The 20,908-nt window shown below is 39.2% G+C and overlaps 1 protein-coding gene and 1 long non-coding RNA gene across 2 annotated transcripts; both read right to left on the bottom strand.

The window, feature by feature from the left end:
• Positions 1 to 10,807: 10,807 nt before the first annotated feature.
• On the bottom strand, positions 10,808 to 13,455 carry LOC128647843 (uncharacterized). Its single transcript, XR_008400433.1, has 3 exons — positions 13,367 to 13,455; positions 12,478 to 12,566; positions 10,808 to 10,937 (listed from the first exon to the last, which is right to left on the bottom strand). It is a non-coding gene; the product is annotated as an uncharacterized LOC128647843 (long non-coding RNA).
• A 135-nt stretch (positions 13,456 to 13,590) lies between these two features.
• LOC128647029 (uncharacterized) lies at positions 13,591 to 19,012 on the bottom strand. The gene is made up of 4 exons (XM_053699842.1): positions 18,874 to 19,012; positions 18,363 to 18,691; positions 16,684 to 16,884; positions 13,591 to 13,824 (listed from the first exon to the last, which is right to left on the bottom strand). Exons 1-4 carry the CDS (start codon positions 19,010 to 19,012, stop codon positions 13,591 to 13,593), a joined length of 903 nt encoding a protein of 300 aa, XP_053555817.1.
• Positions 19,013 to 20,908: the final 1,896 nt, after the last annotated feature.

Below are 20,908 nucleotides of genomic sequence, written 5' to 3'. Positions count from 1 at the left end.
TAGGACACGGATGAAGGGAGGGAACAAGACAGGTACCTTAAACGGAAGGCACCACTGCTTGTAAAACCTTTCTCCCAAAAATAGCCTCCGAAGAAGCAAAAGTATCGAATTTGGAAAATTTGGAAAAAGTATGCAGCGAAGACCAAGTCGCTGCCTTACAAATCTGTTCAACAGAAGCCTCATTTTTAAAAGCCCATGTGGAAGCCACTGCTCTGGTAGAATGAGCACAAATTGTTTCAGGAGGCTGCTGGCCAGCAGTCTCATAGGCCAAACGGATGATGCTTTTCAGCCAAAAGGAAAGAGAGGTAGCGGTCGCCTTCTGACCTCTCCTCTTACCAGAATAGATAACAAACAAAGAAGTTGTTTGTCTGAAATCCTTAGTTGCTTGTAAATAGAACTTTAAAGCACAAACCACATCAAGATTGTGTAACAGACGTTCCTTCTTCGACGAAGGATTAGGACACAGAGAAGGAACAACAATTTCCTGATTAATATTCTTATCAGACACAACCTTAGGTAGAAAACCGGGTTTGGTACGCAAAACTACCTTATCTGCATGGAACACCAGGTAAGGTGAATCACACTGTAGAGCAGATAACTCTGAAACTCTTCGAGCAGAAGAGATAGCTACCAAAAACAAAACTTTCCAAGATAAAAGCTTAATATCTATGGAATGTAAAGGTTCAAACGGAACCCCCTGCAGAACTGAAAGAACTAAATTCAGACTCCATGGCGGAGCCACAGATCTATAAACAGGCTTGATTCTGACTAAAGCCTGGCTAAACGTTTGAACGTCTGGTACCTCTGCCAGACGTTTGTGAAAAAGAATAGACAAAGCAGATATCTGTCCCTTTAAGGAACTAGCTGATAATCCTTTCTCCAATCCGTCTTGGAGAAAGGACAAAATTCAGGGAATCCTAACCTTACTCCATGAGTAACCCTTGGATTCGCACCAAAAAAGATATTTTCGCCAAATCTTATGGTAGATTTTCCTGGTGACAGGCTTTCTAGCCTGAATCAGGGTATCAATAACCGACTCAGAGAAACCACGCTTTGATAGAATTAGGCGTTCAATCTCCAAGCAGTCAGACGCAGAGAAATTAGATTTGGATGTTTGAAAGGACCTTGTATTGGAAGGTCCTGCCTCATTGGTAGTGTCCATGATGGCACAGATGACATGTCCACTAGGTCTGCATACCAGGTCCTGCGTGGCCACGCAGGCGCTATTAGAATCACCAAAGCCCTCTCCTGCTTGATTCTGGCAACCAGACGAGGGAGGAGAGCAAACGGTGGAAAAACATAGGCCAGATTGAAGGACCAAGGCGCTGCTAGAGCATCTATCAGCACCGCCTGGGGATCCCGGGACCTGGACCCGTAAAGAGGAAGCTTGGTGTTCTGACGGGACGCCATCAGATCCAATTCTGGAGTGCCCCATAGCTGAGTCAGGTGGGCAAATACCTCCGGGTGGAGTTCCCACTCCCCCGGGTGAAAAGTCTGACGACTCCTGGGATGTGAATTGTTGAGAAATGGCAAGAGTGATCCTCCGCCCATCTGATTATTTTGGTTACTTCCATCATTGCTAGAGAACTCCTTGTTCCGCCTTGATGATTGACGTAAGCTACAGTCGTGATGTCCGACTGAAATCTGATGAATTTGGCCGCAGCTAGCTGAGGCCATGCCTGAAGCGCGTTGAATATCACCCTCAGTTCCAGAATGTTTATCGGGAGAAGAGCTTCTTCCCGAGACCATAAGCCCTGAGCTTTCAGGGAGTCCCAGACTGCACCCCAGCCCAACAGACTGGCGTCGGTCGTTACGATGATCCACTCTGGTCTGCAGAAATGCATTCCCTGAGACAGGTGATCCTGAGACAACCACCAGAGAAGAGAATCTCTGGTCCCCTGGTCCAACTGTATTTGAGGAGACAAATCTGCATAATCCCCATTCCACTGTTTGAGCATGCATAATTGCAGTGGTCTGAGGTGTATCCGTGCAAAAGGGACTATGTCCATTGCCGCTACCATTAGTCCGATTGTCTCCATGCACTGAGCTACAGATGGCCGAGGAATGGAATGAAGAGCTCGGCAAGTAGTTAAGAGTTTTAACTTTCTGACCTCTGTCAGAAATATTTTCATTTCTACCGAGTCTATTAGGGTTCCTAGGAAGGGAACTCTTGTGAGTGGGGAGAGAGAACTCTTTTTGATGTTCACCTTCCACCCGTGAGACCTCAGAAAGGCCACTACAATTTCCGTGTGAGACTTGGCTCTTTGGAAAGTCGACGCCTGAATTAAGATGTCGTCTAGATAAGGCGCCACTGCTATGCCCCGCGGTCTTAGTACCACCAGGAGGGACCCTAGCACCTTTGCGAAAATTCTGGGAGCAGTGGCCAACCCGAAAGGAAGAGCCACAAACTGATAATGCTTGTCCAGAAAGGCGAACCTGAGAAACTGGTGATGATCTTTGTGGATAGGAATGTGCAGATACGCATCCTTTAGATCCACGGTAGTCATATATTGACCCTCCTGGATCATTGGTAAGATTGTCCGAATGATGGGACTCTGAGGAATTTGTTTAGAATTTTGAGATCCAGGATTGGTCTGAAAGTTCCTTCTATCTTGGGAACCACAAACAGGTTTGAGTAAAAACCCAGTCCTTGTTCCTCAATTGGAACTGGGTGGATCACTCCCATTGTATGTAGGTCTTCTACACAGCGTAAGAACGCCTCTTTCTTTTTCTGGTCTGTAGACAAACGAGAAATGTGGAACCTTCCCCTTGGAGGGGAGTCCTTGAATTCTAGAAGATATCCCTGGGATACAATCTCTAAGGCCCAGGGATCGTGTACGTCTCTTGCCCAGGCCTGAGCGAAGAGAGAGAGTCTGCCCCCTACTAGATCCGGTCCCGGATCTGGGGCTACCCCATCATGCTGTCTTGGAAGCAGCTGCAGGCTTCTTGGCCTGTTTACCCTTGTTCCAGCCCTGGTAAGGTTTCCAGGCTGGCCTGGGTTGTGAAGCGTTACCCTCTTGCTTTGTAGTAGGGGAGGATGAAGCGAGGCCGCTCCTGAAATTCCGAAAGGAACGAAAATTATTTTGTTTGTTCTTTGTCTTAAAGGACTTGTCCTGAGGGAGAGCATGGCCTTTTCCCCCAGTGATTTCTGAAATAATCTCTTTCAATTCAGGCCCGAAGAGCGTCTTTCCTTTGAAAGGGATGTTCAAGAGTTCGGATTTTGACGACACATCAGCCGACCAGGACTTTAGCCATAGCGCCCTGCGCGCTAAAATGGCGAAACCTGAATTCTTTGCCGCTAACTTAGCTAGTTGGAAAGCGGCATCTGTGATAAAAGAATTAGCTAGCTTAAGAGCCTTAATTCTGTATATAATATCCTCATATGAGGTCTCCGTCTGGAGCGCATCTTCCAGCGCCTCAAACCAGAAAGCAGCTGCAGTAGTTACAAGAACAATACACACAATAGGTTGGAGAAGAAAACCTTGTTGAACAAAAATTTTCTTAAGTAAACCCTCTAATTTTTTATCCATAGGGTCTTTAAAAGCACAACTGTCTTCAATTGGTATGGCTGTGCGTTTAGCAAGTGAAGAAACAGCCCCCTCCACCTTAGGGACCGTCTGCCACGAGTCCCGCATGGGGTCAGATATGGGGAACATTTTCTTAAAAACAGGAGGGGGAACAAACGGAATACCTGGTCTATCCCACTCCCTAGTAACGATATCCGCAATCCTCTTAGGGACCGGGAACACATCAGTGTAAACGGGAACTTCTAGGTACTTGTCCATTTTACACAATTTCTCTGGAACCACCAAAGGGTCGCAGTCATCCAGAGTAACTAATACCTCCCTGAGCAATAAGCGGAGGTGTTCTAGTTTAAATTTAAAAGCCAACGTATCTGAGTCTGTCTGAGGAGCAACCTTTCCCGAATCGGAAATTTCTCCCTCAGACAGCACATCCCTCGCCCCCATTTCAGAGCGTTGTGAGTGTATATCGGATACGGCTACTAAAGCATCTGAATGCTCAGAATCTGTTCTTAAAACAGAGCTATCACGCTTTGCAGGTAACACGGGCAGTTTAGATAAAAACACTGAGAGGGTATTATCCATAACTGCCGCAAAGTCTTGCAAGGTAAAAGAGTTAGACGCACTAGAGGTGCTAGGCGTCGCTTGAGCGGGCGTAACTGGTTGTGACACTTGGGGAGAGGTTAACGGGCTAACCTCATTACCTTCTGCCTGAGAATCATCTTGGGCCACATTTTTAAGTGCAACAATATGTTCTTTAAAATGTATAGACATATCAGTACAAGTGGGACACATTCTGAGAGGGGGTTCCACCATGGCTTCTAAACACATTGAACAAGGATTTTCCTTGGTGTCAGACATGTTTAACAGACTAGTAGTAAGACAAACAGGCTTAGAAATCACTTTAATCAAGTAAAAACACACTTTGAAAAAAACGTTACTGTGCCTTTAAGAGATAAAAAAGGCACACAATTTTGCAAAACAGTGAAAAATGCAGCAAACTTTTTGAAATTTTTACAGTATGTACCTAAAGCATTAGTAAGATTGCACCACTAGCAATAAAAACGATTAACCCCTTAATGCCCAAACCGGATCGACAGTAAGCTAACAAACTGGTTAAAACAACATCAGCACCTTGCCACAGCTCTGCTGTGGCCCTACCTGCCCTTAGGAACCAGATTTGTGGGGAAAAAGCTTCTTATAGGCCCTCAAACTGCAGCAGGACCCTTCATGTGAAAAAGCCTGGACTTCTAGTCAAATATAACTGCGCATCTGAGGCGCGAAATTAGGCCCCTCCCACCTTACTCCGGTGCTGTGAGGCCTAAAGAAACACTCCTAAGTGTTTTAATAATAGCCATGTGGGTAACAACCCCTGAAAGAAACCCAAAGGAACCTTCAAAGTGCCTCAAAAAACGAAATTTTTCAATAAAAAAACGTTTGCCATTAAGTAGTGTCAACCAGCATAAACTAGCCCTGTTATGTAAGCTTGCAATTCCATACTTAGTCTCTGAATACAGCTTACCCTTCCCTCATGGGGATATTATCAGTCTTTTCTAGCATTATCACAGTCTTGTCTAGAAATAAATGACTGAACATACCTTTTTTGCACATACTGTATGGACATTTAACTGGTGCTCACTCAGAAAGTGACTTATACCTTTTTGCAGCCTAACCTGCAAACCGTTCCCCCCAACTGAAGTTTTCTTGTACTCCTCAGTCCTTTGTGGGAACAGCAGTGGATCTTAGTTACAACATGCTAAAATCATCTTCCTCCCTGCAGAAATCTTCATCTCCTTTCTGCTAGAGAGTAAATAGTACACACCCGCACCATTTAAAATAACAAACTTTTGCTTGTAGAAAATAAAAACTACATTTCTAACACCACATTCACTTTACACTTCCGATTGCTTAGAGCCGGCAAAGAGAATGACTGGGGGGTGGAGCTAGAGGGGGAGCTATATGGACAGCTCTGCTGTGTGCTCTCTTTGCCACTTCCTGTTGGGAAGGAGAATATCCCACAAGTAAAGGATGAATCCGTGGACTGGATACACCTTACAAGAGAAATACAAATGTTGGCTTATAAATCCCTTTAAGTTACTGTCATCAGAGGTGAAATGAAATGTTTGTGAAAGGGGTAAAAAGATAGCAAACACCTTGTAATTAAATTTTTCTGCAGTATTCTAACAGATTAGTCTGGACATTATTTGAACAGATTAAACCTTGTTTAAGAGGAAGCAGGTTACTTCTGAAACACTGGCTGAATATCAGAGTGACAAGGATTTGCTGGAGACACAAGATAATTTAGGATCAGGGTAATAAAAGTTATACAATACAATTGGAGAGTGTTTTTGAATAAATATTAATTTGTTTTAATGGCACTCACACTGTTTAGTGTTTACCGGAGTAAATAAAAAAAGCAACAGACTGTAATAGAGTCTGAACCAGCTGTGCATGCAGAACGATCCCTAGGGTCATTTACAGAGGAAGTCATTCGTGGCTACAGATACAGCTTCATAAATGGAGCCCAATATATTTATTGGCAAGTCAATTCTCTTTACAGAGTGATATTAAGACGGTATATATTTTTGTAGTTAAAGGGACAGTCTACACCAGAATTTGTATTGTTTTAAAAGATAGATACTCCCTTTATTACCCATTCCCCAGTTTTGCATAACCAACACAATTATATTTATACACTTTTTACCTCTGTGATTATCTTGTATCTAAGCCTCTGCAAACTGCCCCTTTATTTCAGTTCTTTTGACAGACTTGCAGTTTAGCCAATCAGTGCTGGCTCCCAGGTAACTTCACGTGCATGAACACAGTGTTATCTATATGAAACACATGAACTAATACCCTCTAGTGGTGAAAAACTATTAAAATGCATTCTGAAAAGAGGTGGCCTTCAGGGTCTAAGAAATTAGCACATGAACCTCCTAGGTTAAGCTTTCAACTAAGAATACCTAGAGAACAAAGCAAAATATGTGATAAAAGTAAATTGTAAAATTGTTTAAAATTACATGCCCTATCTGAATCATGAAAGTTTATTTTGGACTAGACTGTCCCTTTAAATAATTTGATAACATTTTCTAACAGATTGTGTTGAACCCCTTTATTATTGCACAATTGCTTAAATATAAAATTCACTTCACAAATTGCATTCTATATCCGAATCACAAAAGTGTAAAATATTTTTCAACTGATCCAATTTGGCTTCCCAGCTAAAAAATAAATAAATATATAGTTTATGCTTACCTGATAAATTAATTTCTTTCATGATAGTGAGAGTGCACGATCCATTACTCATGTGAATTATACTCCTGGCCACTAGAAGGTAGGAAAAGAAAGTAAGAACAATAAAAAGGAGCATGGAACAAAGGAGGTGCATACTCAAACTGCCACCAGAAAAAAATGATCATAATAGAAATAATTGGGCAGGGGCTTGTTGATAATGAATTTATCAGGTAAGCATAAATTATATTTTCTTTCATAAAGGTGGTGAGAGTCCACAATCCATTACTCTTGGGAGCTAATACCCAAGCTGTGAAGTCCACAAGTAATCTGGGCGGGACCAGACTTATACTATTCCAAATACATTGCATGATTAGTTTTTTGGATTTGTTTGGTTTTTATGCAGAAAAATATAAATACAAAATAATTAATGCCCAGAATCAGTTGCCTTAAGGACTTACCTACCAAAATCTTCTGCAAAAGAAGCAAAAACATCAAAAGGTAGAATTTAGAAAAAGTATGCAAGGAAGACCAAGTCGCTGCCTTGCAAATTTGATCAACAGAAGCCTTATTCTTAAAGGCTCAAGAAGTAGCAACTGATCTGGTAGAATTAGAAGAAACTGGCCCGTCTCCACAATCTCACGCTTAAAGTTATCAGAAGAAACCACCTAAGACAAATTTAGATCTCAAGACAAGAGCAGACAATTCAGAAACTTTTCTAGTAGAAGAAATAGCCAATAGAAACAAAACCTTCCAAGACAAAAGCTGAATATTTAAATAATGCATAGGTTCAAAAAGAGGAACCTGCAAAACTATCAAAACCAAATTAAGATTCCATGGAGGAGAAATTGGTTTAATTACAGGCTTAATCCAGACTAAAGACTGGAAAAAATTCTTGATCTGGAAATTTAGCAAATCTTCTAGTGAAACAATACAGAAAGAGCAGAGATCTGGCCCTTTAAGTAAGGAACTAGCGGATAAACCCTTATCCAAACCATCCTGAAGAAATGTAAGAATTCTAAGAGTGCCAACTGAACCCATGTTCCACACATCAGGAAATAAAAGCCTTCCAAACCTTGTGATAAATCTTCCTTGTCACAGGTTAACAGGGCCTGAACAGAATCAGAAAAACTTCTCTGTCTTAAGACTAAGCATTCAATCTCCAAGCCATCAAGTTTAGAGATTTTAGATCATGATGAAAGAATGGACGTTGAGACAGAAGATTGTAACGCAGAGGAAGAGGCCATGGAGGACAACCGGACATCTGCACCAGATATGCAAACCAAATCCTGTGAGGCCAAGCTGGAGCAATCAGGATTACTGATGATACCTCAGGATTACTGATGATACCTCCTGCTTGATCATGTCTATAACCCTTGGTAACAGAACAAAAATGTAAGCCAGACAAAACAATCAAGGAGCTACTAGAGCATCCACATACTCTGCTTGAGGATCGCTGGACCTCGCAAAATATCTGGTGAGCTTTTTTTTCATCAGATCCACTTCTGGAAGACCACAAAGGTCTACAATCTGATTGAAAACTTCCAGAAGAAGAGAACATTCCCCTGGGGTGAATGGATTGATTGATAAAATCTGCTTCCTAATTGCTCACCCCTGGAATATGTACTGCAGAAATTATACAGGAATTCGTGAAACCTCCCTCATTGGCAGGGAACTGTGAGTTCCCCCCTGATAATTGATGTAAGCCACTGCTATAACATTGTCTAACTGGAAATGCAGATAAATCTCTGTTTTCAGGAGAGACCAAAACTGAAAGGCTCTGAAAATTGCACAGAGTTCCAGAACATTTATAGGCAACTTCTTCTCCTGAAGTAACCAAACTATCTGTGCTCTCTGAGACCCCCAGACTGCATCCCAACTCTGTTGACATCACAGTCAAATTTGGACGGACAAATGATGTTCCCAGAACAATGGACCTATGATTGATCAACCAAGAAAGGCATTGTCTTGTTTTGGCATCCAAAATAATATTTTGAGCCAACTGAGTGTAATTCCTCCACCGCTAATGAAGCATACAAAGCTAAAGAGGTCTCATGTGAAAACAAGCAAAAGGAATAGCATCTGAGGCTGCTATCATTAGACCTACATTTTCCATACAAAGAGCCACAGAAGGAAAAGGGACTGACTGAAGATTTGCACAAGCTGAGAGTAATGTTCAGAGAATATTTTGGAAAATTAATTTTCCAACCATACTCTTGAAGAAACAACACAAGTATGTTGTAAGACAGACTGCTAAATGTAAAAAATGGAGACTATACCAAGATATCGTCCAGATAAGGAACTACAGAAACACCCAGAGCTTGTATTACCGATAAGAGAGCGGCAATTGTGGGAGCGGTAGCCAGACCAAAGGGTCGAGCAAAAAACTGAAAATGCTTGTTCATGAACAGAATGAAACCAAGCCCCCTGAAAAAGTGTAATCTGCTCGGGGCCTGCACCTTCATGCAGACTTCTTGGTGGAAACAGGCTTCTTGGACTGTTTAGACCTGTTTTAATTAGGGTTTGGTTTCCAGGAAAAACTGGAAGAACCCTGCTTCTGGAAAGAAGAGACAGGGGAGGAATTTTGGTTCTTAGATTGACAAAAGAAACGAAAATGCTTGGAAGATCTATGCTTACCCTCAGACTTCTTATCCTGAGGGAAAAAAAGCTCCTTTTCTCCTCAGTCACTGTAGAAACCATTTTGTCCAGACTATACCAAAATAATGCCTTCCCCTTAAAAGGAAGAAACGGAAGTCTGGATTAAGAAACCATGTTAGCAGACCATGATTTCAACCACATGGCCATGGGCGAACTGATCAGCCAGGAAAATAGGACCTGGACTGAGGGCTCAGCATGTCGGGGGGGCCCAGAAATGGCATCTCCATGGCTCCTGGTGTGCTGCTTAAGCTGGGGCTCACAGCTGCCCTATCAGTAACTAAGCAGTTAAGTGTGGGTTTAGTGAGGGCCCTGGCCCTTGAGCCTGGATGTGGGGTTTGTTGCTCGGGGGGCCCTGTCGATGTGAGGGCCATGGAATATGGCGTCTGGCCCTTGACTTTGGGGGTCCTGGCCTTTGAGGATGGGGGGCCTGGTGGGGCAGGGCAGGGGGGCTACCATGTTCCATTTGCAAAAATTTGAATACATTTGGGTCAGTGTATAATTCCCATGAGCATTGGATCGTGGACTCTCACCACCTTCATGAAATAAAGTATCATGTACAAACTTAATACTGAGCAGATGTTAGCACCAATATAAAGGTGAACTAGTAAATGGTGAGAGGAGACATCATTAAAGAAGAGGACCGAAACACATATTTTTGAGTTTTTCTCTTCATGAAAGCATAATATTGTGTGCAGTCAAGATAGAAAGTGAGAGAAATGCAAATTTAAATAAATACGCAATGGGGAGATTGTCTTTATCAGGGAATATAATTAAATTATATTACACATGAAAGTGCTCTCATTAAACATTCTTCCCCTAGCACTTTGGGAAAATGGACATCAGACATGATGATGACAAAAGACAAAATACTTTATGATTTTGAAAGCTCTGTAAATAATTAATTTGCAAAGAAAAAAAAACAGGGATTGCAGTAACAGGTCCTGCATAATGTTGTTTAATCAGAACCTTAAAGAAGCCACCAAGCTATTCAACAAAAACAATATTTATCTAGTTTGTCATGTACCCAGTTTGTAGAGGTAAAGTGCCTACTGCGCATATAAAATCCTGACATGACTACTATAACCTACACATCTCATCTGCCCCTCTGTATTCTAAAATGAGCGTATGGTGAGAGCATTTCTTTCTAGAAGCAGAATTACAAGAATTTCTAAACCATTTATAAATTTGAACAATCAGTGAAGAAATTATAGGCAAAGAGTGAATACAAAGAAAAATGCACTTTTAATCTTCAAAGTAGAAAAAAATGTCAAAATACAAAAGTTTAAAAATGAAATAAATCTCCTGGCTGCCAGAGGGTTTAATACATGACACCTTATGTTCAGATACTGCAGCAAATGTTTTGTGATTAAAACAAAGTACACATTTGTTAGATGAAATGCTGCTGTTCAGATGTTTATGGTAACGCATGTTTGAAAAAACCCACAGAGGTGACAAAGGAGGGCTGGAGATGGTGTCTGGGGTCCCAGGATAGGTGATCTGCAGACCAGACACTCACGGAAGCCTTGCCTGCAAAGAGAAGGTCTCAAAATATATCAGCTACCCATGCGCAGTGCAACAGTCAGAATTTCTAAGGAGGGGTTTGTTGGATCGTTTTTAAAGGGACAGTCAACTCCAAAATTGTTATTGTTTAAAAAGATAGATAATCCTTTTATTACCCATTCCCCAGTTTTAACTCTGTGATTACCTTGCATCTAAGTCTGTTTTGACAGTCCCCTGATCACATGACATTTTATTTAGTATCTATTGACTTGCATTTTAGCCAATTAATGCTGTGTCGTGCACAACCCACGGGCCTGAGTACAATGTTATCTATATGGCTAACATGAACTAGCAGTATCCTTTTGTGAAAAGCTAATAATAAAGATTGTGATAAGAGGCCGTCTGTCGTGGCTTAGAAACAAGCAGAAATTTAGAGGTTTAAATGTTATAAAGTATATGAATATAAGAATGTTGGTTGTGCAAAGCTGGTGAATGGGTAGTAAAGGCATTATCTATGTTTTTAAACAATAACAATTTTGGTGTTGACTGTCCCTTTAAAGGAAATTTAAACTCAAAATTGAATTGCCCTCAAAATGTATTATTATGTGTACTTAAAAAAAAAAATATTTGCAATGTATTTTCATTATTTGTTTTGCCAGCTTTTCAATGTGTTTTTTTTCCCCACTGCCCAAAGGGGCTGGAGGTTGCAAGATCTAGAACTTGGACATGCTGCACAGTGTCTCTGATTGGCTATTGCAAAGGACTTTGCAAGTAGTAAGTCCATGGCCTGCAATAGTTGCTTACAAAATGACATTAATTTTTTATACTGATCTCTTTAATATAAATTAAATGACTAATGTTTCATTAAATACAGTTAGCACATTAACCAATAACCTGTTTTGGAGGTCAGCATAGGCCACGTTCGGGCAGCACTCAGGGGCTAGTGGAGGCGCTTCACTGTAGCTTATCCTGCCCCATAACGCTAATAATAAATATATAAGGGCTGCAGCTCCCATCACTCACATGGGGCAGGTTAAGCTACAGGGGCTGAGCTGAGAGCAGCTGAATGGAGGTGGGTCAGAGTTCCGATGTTTGCTGAGAGGCAGGGGAAACCATTCTCGGCATAACACCGGATAAGCCTGACAGCAGCACTTAGTACAGGGCAAAGTGGAGATTGGTTAAGTAACCTATCTGCACATTAAGTAACCTATCTCCACTTTGCCCTGTACTAAATGCTGCTGTCAGGCTTATCCGCCTCACCTGTCCCTCCTCTGCTGCTTATAAAAACATAGCAGCCTCCACAGCAACACGTGTGTGGAGGCTGCCATCTTGCCAAGTATCTGAGCTTGCTCTGCAAAGTCCCAGCTTTTCCAGCACGCTGGAAGTGCTGGGACTTACGTCAGCAGAGCGCTCAAACATCGCCCAGCCTCTCACTTGCAAGTGTGAAGAAAACGCTCCAAGCGAGTCCCAGTTCACTTAGAGCGCTGCCCGAACGCAGCCATAGAATCTTTACCTTTATAAGTATTATTTGCCCTTTGTATGGATGGTTTGTATGGTGTATAGTTACCTGGAATGCTGAAGACACAGGAAGGCCTCTTTTCCCATCACCATGACAGAGGCGCCACACAGTGCACAACTCTGTTTGTTCAGGAAGAGCTTAAAAGTGAAAAAGCACAACCACCAATGATCAATGACATTGTCTTATGAACAAGAAATAAAAAAGGCTGGAAATAAAAGAGGCGAACACAAAACTCACTGAACAGATTGTTACTATTTCTTGTCCGTATCTAAAAAGAGTGATAGTGATCAGCATAATATATCGACCAATGCTTCATTATAGCTGACATACACAGAGCTACTGATTCATCTTTAAAGGAACATTAAATGCAAACAATTTATATTGTGCATTATTTTGATTTTGAAATTAACAGAAAATGTACAACTGCTCCTCGCTGGCTGATAAACAATACTTCCACAGTTCTATTGGCAGACAGTGACCCACCCCACAAGCATAAAAACAAAATATGTTTTAAATCCCTTATTTTAGGTGCAACAAAGATTAATATTTTAATGTCCCGGCACAGGAAAATATACGATAAAGAAGAATATAAAATCCATATCCTGTTTCTCCTGTAGGATATAAATAAATACTTAAAAAAAGACTATAAAAAGAGAGAGGCAAATCAGGAGAAAGTAGTGTGAGGCAAGAAATAATGATCTGTGACACAAAAGTAGCACTAATAGGAAGAAAATGAGAAATACTGACAGTACAAACAGTAAGCAACCAATGCTGTTATGCAGACAAAAAGAGTGACATACAAACATATTGTACAATGTAAGGCTGAATAAGGAGAAATGGACCAATGAGAAGGGCAGATTGAGAGTTCAGCCCAGTTACAAATATAGGATGTGAAAGAACAAGAAAACCTCAATATATCATCAAAAACTTTACTCACTTGTCCAAATGCTCCGGTCCGCAGGGAGCAAGGAAAGCAGATCACAGCTGGAGACCTGGGGAACCCATCCCTGCACACATGGGAGCAACGGAGAGGCTGACAGACACACAGGGGATGACATTATCATTTGTTACATCTTTCTAAGTAAAACTAAGAGTCAAGTCGTGTTATTTGTAAAAATGGACAAATGCTGTGAAGATCTCAGTCAGACTAAAGCACTAATGTTATACCGTTACCTTCAAATACTGGACACGCGTGTGAGCTGGGATGCTCAGGGCACGTCTATCTTTTCTCAAAAATTGAACCAGACGAGCATGTAGTTTAGCTTCACGCAGCAGTCTTGGCACCTGGAGTACCACAGAGAAGTCATCAGTACAACGGCTCTCATAATAATCAGCCAGGCTACAGAGATACGGCTGCCGGGCACCTTCTGATCCTAGAAAACACTGCTCCACTGCCTGTATTCAAGAAACACAGTTTATGTACTTATGCATACAAAATGCTGCAACTGTACACAGTCTAAATTATATATGTGTGTTAAAGGGACATGTTAAACAACTTTCTAATATACTTGTTTTATCAAATTTTCTTTGTACTCTTGGTATCTGTAAAAAAGCAGGGACACAAGCTCAGGAGCGTGCACGTGCCTGGATCACTATATGGCAGCAATTTTGCAAGAATGTTATCCATTTGCAAGATTACTAGATGGCAGCATATTTCCTACCATGTAGTGCTCCACATGCCTACCTAGGTATCTCTTAAAAAAGATTAACCTGGGAACGAAGCAAATTTGATAACAGAAGTAAATTTGTTTTGTTTTTTTCCAAAATTGTATGCTCTGTCTGAATCACAAAATAAATATTTTGGCTTTCGTAACCTTTTTTTAAGAGCAAAACCAAAATATTGCCCACACTCACACAAACACATTAACACACTTCTCTTTAATGGAAAAGAAACATTGTTAAACAGTTGCTGTAATAATAAAAAAAACTCTAAGTGGTTGCTTATACTTAAAGGGACACTGAACCCAAATTTTTTATTTTGTAATTCAGAAAGAGCATGCAATTTTAAGCAACTTTCTAATTTACTCCTATTATCAATTTTTCTTCGTTCTCTTGCTATCATTATTTGAAAAAGAAGGCATCTAAGCTTTTTTTTTTGGTTTCAGTAGTCTGGACAGCACTTTTTTATTGGTGGATGAATTTATCCACCAATCAGCAAGGACAACCCAGGTTGTTCACCAAAAATGGGCCGGCATTTAAACTTAGATTTTTGCATTTCAAATAAAGATACCAAGAGAATGAAGAAAATTTGATAATAGGAGTAAATTAGAAAGTTGCTTAAAATTTCATGCTCAATCTGAATCACGAAAGAAAAATTTTGGGTACAGTGTCCCTTTAAAAGAAATCATTGCAATATGTATTATTCATCTATTTAAATGGATTTGACTTTTATTTATGTTTTTACACTACATGTGTGCATGTCACATCCTTAAAAAGAGGAGGAAGCCTTTGCAGGAAATTGTATCTGAGTCTGAAGTCATAAAACTTCTAGGCTAGGGAATAGAGTAGAATAGATAACAGGGAGTCAGATTTGCTCATGCCTAGAATTGACAGAATAATTTAGGTTTTGAAAATTATCTGCTCTCATCACACTGGGGCAGTGGCTACACTGAGAATTTCTAAGTGCTTTTTTTATTACCAAAGGAGCACTGTTTAATATCCCTTTAATCTCACTCCAGGGTACACAAGGCTGGAAATGTGTTAGAAATTTAAATCTCAAACCTTTTTTGTTAACAAAACATATTCAATGATAACATCACACATAAATCTCCTATCCTAAATCTGTCAAAACTAATCCTCAAAAATGTGGCATGGAAGTTTTTTTGCATTATTTTCTAAATCATTCAATCCGTAAGAAAAGCCGTAGGTTAAAGTTATAAAACAATTTAACATAAAAAAACAACTATACAGAGCAAAGATATCACAGGCATGTCAATGGTATTTCTACATAGATTTTCACTTGGTCATGGAAAAACAAATAATGGCAACTCATAATATTACCATTGGTGATACCTGCTTAAAATGTTTGAATACAGTTATTTTGTAACTAAGCAATTATGATGTGTACTGTTATTTCCTGTAAGTTTTGTAAATAACATCCAATACTTTTAAATAATCATAAATAAACATTCTTAAGAGCAAATTTAATTTGTGTAATGTTTCATAGTTTAAAAAATGTGATTTGAGCTATTTTTAAGCTTTTAGAAAACAACAAAAAAGATTGTGTTTATTAACATGAGAACTGAGTATGTGCAAGACTTTTAATAATGAAAAGAAAGAAATTGGACAACCAAGGTGCAATATTTAAAATTTCCATAAATCCTGTGAAAAGATGCTTTACTGGAATATTATTGTCAAGCTATCCCCATGCAAAGTATAGGGGGTGTTTTGTGCCACAATAGTGTTTTCAATTGGATTTAAATAGGTTTGAATATGAAAACCCCAAGAAAAGCCATGTGATGAACTTATAGGAATTCTGATGTATTGGAGCCAAGCGCAATGTACTCAAAACATTCTAAAATGCCTATAAAATAACAGCATTTAATGGCACAATAAACATCTGGAGATTTTAATATAACATTGTAATTATGTGTAGTAAAACAACTTTGCAATACATTTTAATCATTTGTTTTGCTCCCTTATGTAATTTAGCTCTGTAAATGCAAACTGCTGAACAGTCTCATGTTGCCTGCTACATTATCTAACCCTGTAACATAGCTTTCCATAATTAGCTATATCAGATAACAACTACAAGACAATGCCCTTTACACTAGCATAATGACCATGGCTAACCTTGTTGTCTGCAGACTCAAGCCCTAATTGGCTCCTCTAAATAAGACAAATGGGGGGTGATGTTTGGCTACTGAAAAACTATTGCAGCAAAGAAGATTTTCATTTGTTGTAAAATGTTTAGACTTGTTTGATATTTTATAGCAAGACATCTGTCTCTCAGCTGGAAATGTGCACTAGTCTTGGGTAAGAAATTGCAGTGAACTAGTACAAATGTGGCTTTTTTCCCCTTGATTGGAATAGTAACATAAGTGAATACAGCCATGTTGTATATCAACATCAACCATATTGGATATTGTTTCTATATTTTATATTTCATTAGTGCAATTTCACTGAAAACATGTTAAATACATAAAATGGTGGAGCTGGTTTTTGTTGTTGTTTTTTTTAAAAAACAAGCAGGTGAGTACTTTTAATAAGATCTGAAGATTTTATTCAGAAAAAAATATATGTGCTCTGATTTACCTTAGCAACACTGCCATGAAAGAAGCCCAGGGTGTCTCTGCCTCGATGGTCCCTTCCAACTCGCAGCAAACAGCTAAGAGTTCTGCGCAGTGTAGCCCAGTGCATAGAGGGTAATTGTGCACCGCCTTCTAACTCAGACAGTGCTCCCCGAAGATCTCTCTCTGCAACACCCTCTGGGCAACAATAAAGCAGACACAACAGCTGTGAAGGAAAGGACACACACAAGGTAGGGTTTGTATTATAACAAGTGACAAAATACTACATCATAATTATTAATAACTGTTAAACTTTCTATTACACAATAAAAATAACCAACAATATCTCACAAGTGAAAAAAGCTACAAGCCTGCTTGACCTATGTAAGCAGTAACCACAATTTCTGCTAAATATTTGTACAATATAAACACAGTAGGGAAGCCTTACCACTGCACAGCAATATGACACCTTGTTGTTTGCCCAAAAATATTATACTATTATATTACCAGAGGCAAAATAGGCTAACTTGGCAGAACGCTCACAGATTCTGAGTTATTTTAAATAGGTGATTCACTAAAGATGGAGAGATGAGTGCGCTTTATTGAATAAGCTTAAGGAACAGGAACTGTTGAAGCTGGAGTGATTGGTGAGGCTAGAAAACCAGGACAGGTCAACATATAGGAGAAATACAAAAAAGCTTGCCCAAGCCTCATTAAAATATTGCAGAAAGTGAGAACAGAAGCACAGAGGTAACTACACTAGATTTTTTTCTCACATTATTGGGAAAGAGGCTTTATCTACATAAAGGACAGACATAGTCTAGCAAGCATTTATGCTTTAAACATAAGAGTTATTGTAAAAAATAATAGCTGAGTCAAAGAACATACTATAATAGTAAAGTAATGCAATATATAATAAGATATGAGTGAACACCAGGGAACTATTAAATACTGTTCCACGCACTATAAAGATGAACTTAACAAAAATATAAAATAAATATTAAATAAGCTTGAAAACTTGGTGTAGAAAGGATAAAATATAAATGGTCGATTCCTAAGCAGTGATCACACTCGTGTTCATGTGTTGTAGAGCTAGGGTCAGCACTTACAACCTTTTTGCATCCCTTTAAAGAGATTTTTTTCCTTCTAATACTGCATTAAAACAATATGTTGTTTGTAATGCAATGCTAATGATAGTTTTTAGTGAAAACTATACATATACATAATAGTTTTAGTCATAACTATACATACTGTTGTTGCAATAACTATTGTCTATCAGAAAGAGGTCAGTAGGATAAGGCTATGAAGTTGTTCTACACTTATCTAAATATTTCAGTTAATTTCTCTACATTGAGTCCTGGTTGTTTAAACCCCTGAAAAGATTCAATAGTTACATTCTGTAGAAGATTTATTATTAGTACTATCTAATTCTGGAGCAACCAATCATCTGTCAGAGATTTACTTCTCTTCTACCTTCACTTACCTTCCATGTTGAGGGAAACTTTTTTTTTAAAGGGCAAAATAGCCTAAATCAAGTTAAATGGTACATGTAATACATATGATTACTAAAGCGTTATTAAGAGTTAAAATTAATTTTTAAAGTAATTTTTTTAAGGTCAGCAGCTTCCCAAGGCAATACGTAACACTAAATCATCTCTTGTGAAATCAGCTGAGCACGTGTATTTGGCACTGCTGGACTTTCACCTCTTTGACCTTGTCCACCTGGTCTTCCAGCACCAGTCTCTGAATGATGCTTCCCAGCAGCCCTTGCAGCGTGTTAGGGAATCCTGCAATCTTCTTGGTGAGCGTTTCAAATACTCCAAATACACGTAACTCCTCACATGCTAAGGACAGCCATAGTGGATTCATGGAGGAGGTGTTCTGTATCAGGAGATCAAGCTGCTCTGGGCTCAGTGTCTGCAGTGGAGAGAGAGAGAGTATAGCTATAATATCGCTTAGCTTATTATTCTTGTAGAGTTTTTTGTTTTTGGACAACCATTTGTCAGATTCTTCTTTTTCATGCCAAACAATATCTGAGATGGGGGGGGGGAATCTCTTTAAAGTTTTCATTTTAATACAAAATGCCAAATAAAAAATTGATACATAGTTTGGCATCTAAATAGCTAGACTTCAATATCTCCTACAAAATTGTGTCCCCTATACAATACAATGATCATATACCCAACATACTGTGATATGGGGAGGTGGAGTTAACCATCAGAGCGGTAAGATGTGTTTTTGTGGAGCTCCCGTTCCCAGCTAATATAGAGGGTTCTACCAAAGGACAACTTCTCAGAGGTGGCTGGAGACACTGTCTGTTCTACAACATGGAAGTGGAGAGCTCCAGACCCCATGATGAGGTGGCCAATCACTGCAAAGCTGGCGGCTATGCCTGATGTGACTTTTAGACTGTATTATATATATAAAATGTGGAACAGGGAGGAAATAGAAAAAAAGGCAAGAATAAAAAGGCTGGGAAACCCCTCATGAGAAATGTGTGTCTAGTATTGAATACTTTTTGCCAAGAGTTCTGTGTCTACCTGACAGGAAGAGTGAACCTACTAAGGTGGGACGCACACACATCTATTTGCCTATGGAGCTGCTGAAAGTTGCAGTTGGTTAACATTAATGTGATTGAAGACTGCCTCTGATAAGTCAGGGTATTTGAGAGAAAAACTTGGCTGTTGTTTGGCATACTTTATATAGCGTAGAGCCATTATTTGCTATACAGAGCATTAGAACCTACTATGATTCCCTATACATTTTGTGAGCTACATCTTATAGCTTCATATTATTTCTTAAGGAATGCACTTAGCTATTAGGTATATGTGGTCCCTATCAAGGCTGAAACTTTACTAATGGTTAGTAGGACTGCATCTAATTATGCCATTTTGCTGAAGCTGAGAGCATTACATATTCTAAGAGTTATGTCTATTATTATGTTTCTCTTATGTACATTGTATATTACTCTGCACTACTCATAATCTCACAGGGTTGCAGTATCTTTATGTCAATTTGTTTTTCTAAAGAGCTTTATTGAGAAGATAGCATGGTATTACAAATATTACAAATATACGAAAATCATTTCCATTTTACTGAAAAATACAGGGGAGTGAAATAATATAGTCCACTGGGAACTTGCGCCAAGAATCATGACGAGTCCAAGATGCAGGGTTCTTCTTTATAGGGAATATAATGAATACGAATAGGTTTCCTGCATTTCTTCCCCGCCTTTTTTGAGCTCTCTAATATTTAAATTTTAGCTAAGATTTAACACAAATAAAGATAATGTTCCTGATACAAGGAGTAAAATAATTGGGTTCTATGGTAAATCAATGTGAGTTAACTAAGTAATTGGTAATCATATAATAAATAGTGGGGGGAAAATTTATGTGGGAAAACGATGTTTCTCAGTGAATAAAATATTACAAATTATTAAGTTCAAGTAAGTGGCAACTTGAAAGATAAAAATACCACCTTCCAAAAAGAAGAGAGGGAGTGGGTACTAACAACATTAGTTATTAAATGCATTAGTAAATAGAGTAGTAATTTCTGCTTTAATTGCAATTGTTACCAGAGCTCCATAACCGTAACATTAGTTTGTGTACCTTGACCTTGTCTATTTTCATGTAATGATATCTTTCTTACTGTAGGGTGGTCTCTACTCGGTTCTTCCATTCTGACAAAGTTGGAATAGCTGTGGTTGTGCAATGTATCTGAAAAGGACCTTTAGCACAAGTTAGCATTAATAATGCTAATGATAGGAGGGCCTTCTTGACCTTATCCTTAAAGGGATATGAAACCCATTTCATTTACTCCTATTATCAATTTTTCTTCATGCTCTTGGTATTTTAGAAAGCTAGAAAGTAAGCTTAGGAGCCGGCCCATTTTTGGTTCAGCACTTGGGAATCCCTTGCTGAATGGATGGCTACATTTATCCACAAATCAGCAAGCGCTACACATGGGGTTGAACCAAAAATGGTCCGGCTCCTAAGCTTAAATTCTTGCTTTTCAAATAAAGATACCAAGAGAACAAAGAAAAATTGATAATAGGAGTAAATTAGAAAGTTGCTGAAAATACCGTATCTGAATCACGAAAGAAAAAAATTGCATTTCATATCCCTTTAAAGGGACAGTCTAGTCCAAAATAAACTTTCATGATTCAAATAGGGCATGTCATTTTAAACAACTTTTTAATTTACTTTTATCACCAATTTTTGCTTTGTTCTCTTGGTATTCTTAGTTGAAAG

This window comes from Bombina bombina, chromosome 2 (genome assembly GCF_027579735.1).
Source record: "Bombina bombina isolate aBomBom1 chromosome 2, aBomBom1.pri, whole genome shotgun sequence".
Classification (NCBI taxonomy): Eukaryota; Metazoa; Chordata; class Amphibia; order Anura; family Bombinatoridae; genus Bombina; species Bombina bombina.
The sequence above is the reverse complement of the archived record's forward strand: the minus strand, read 5'-3'. Positions and strand labels throughout refer to the sequence as shown.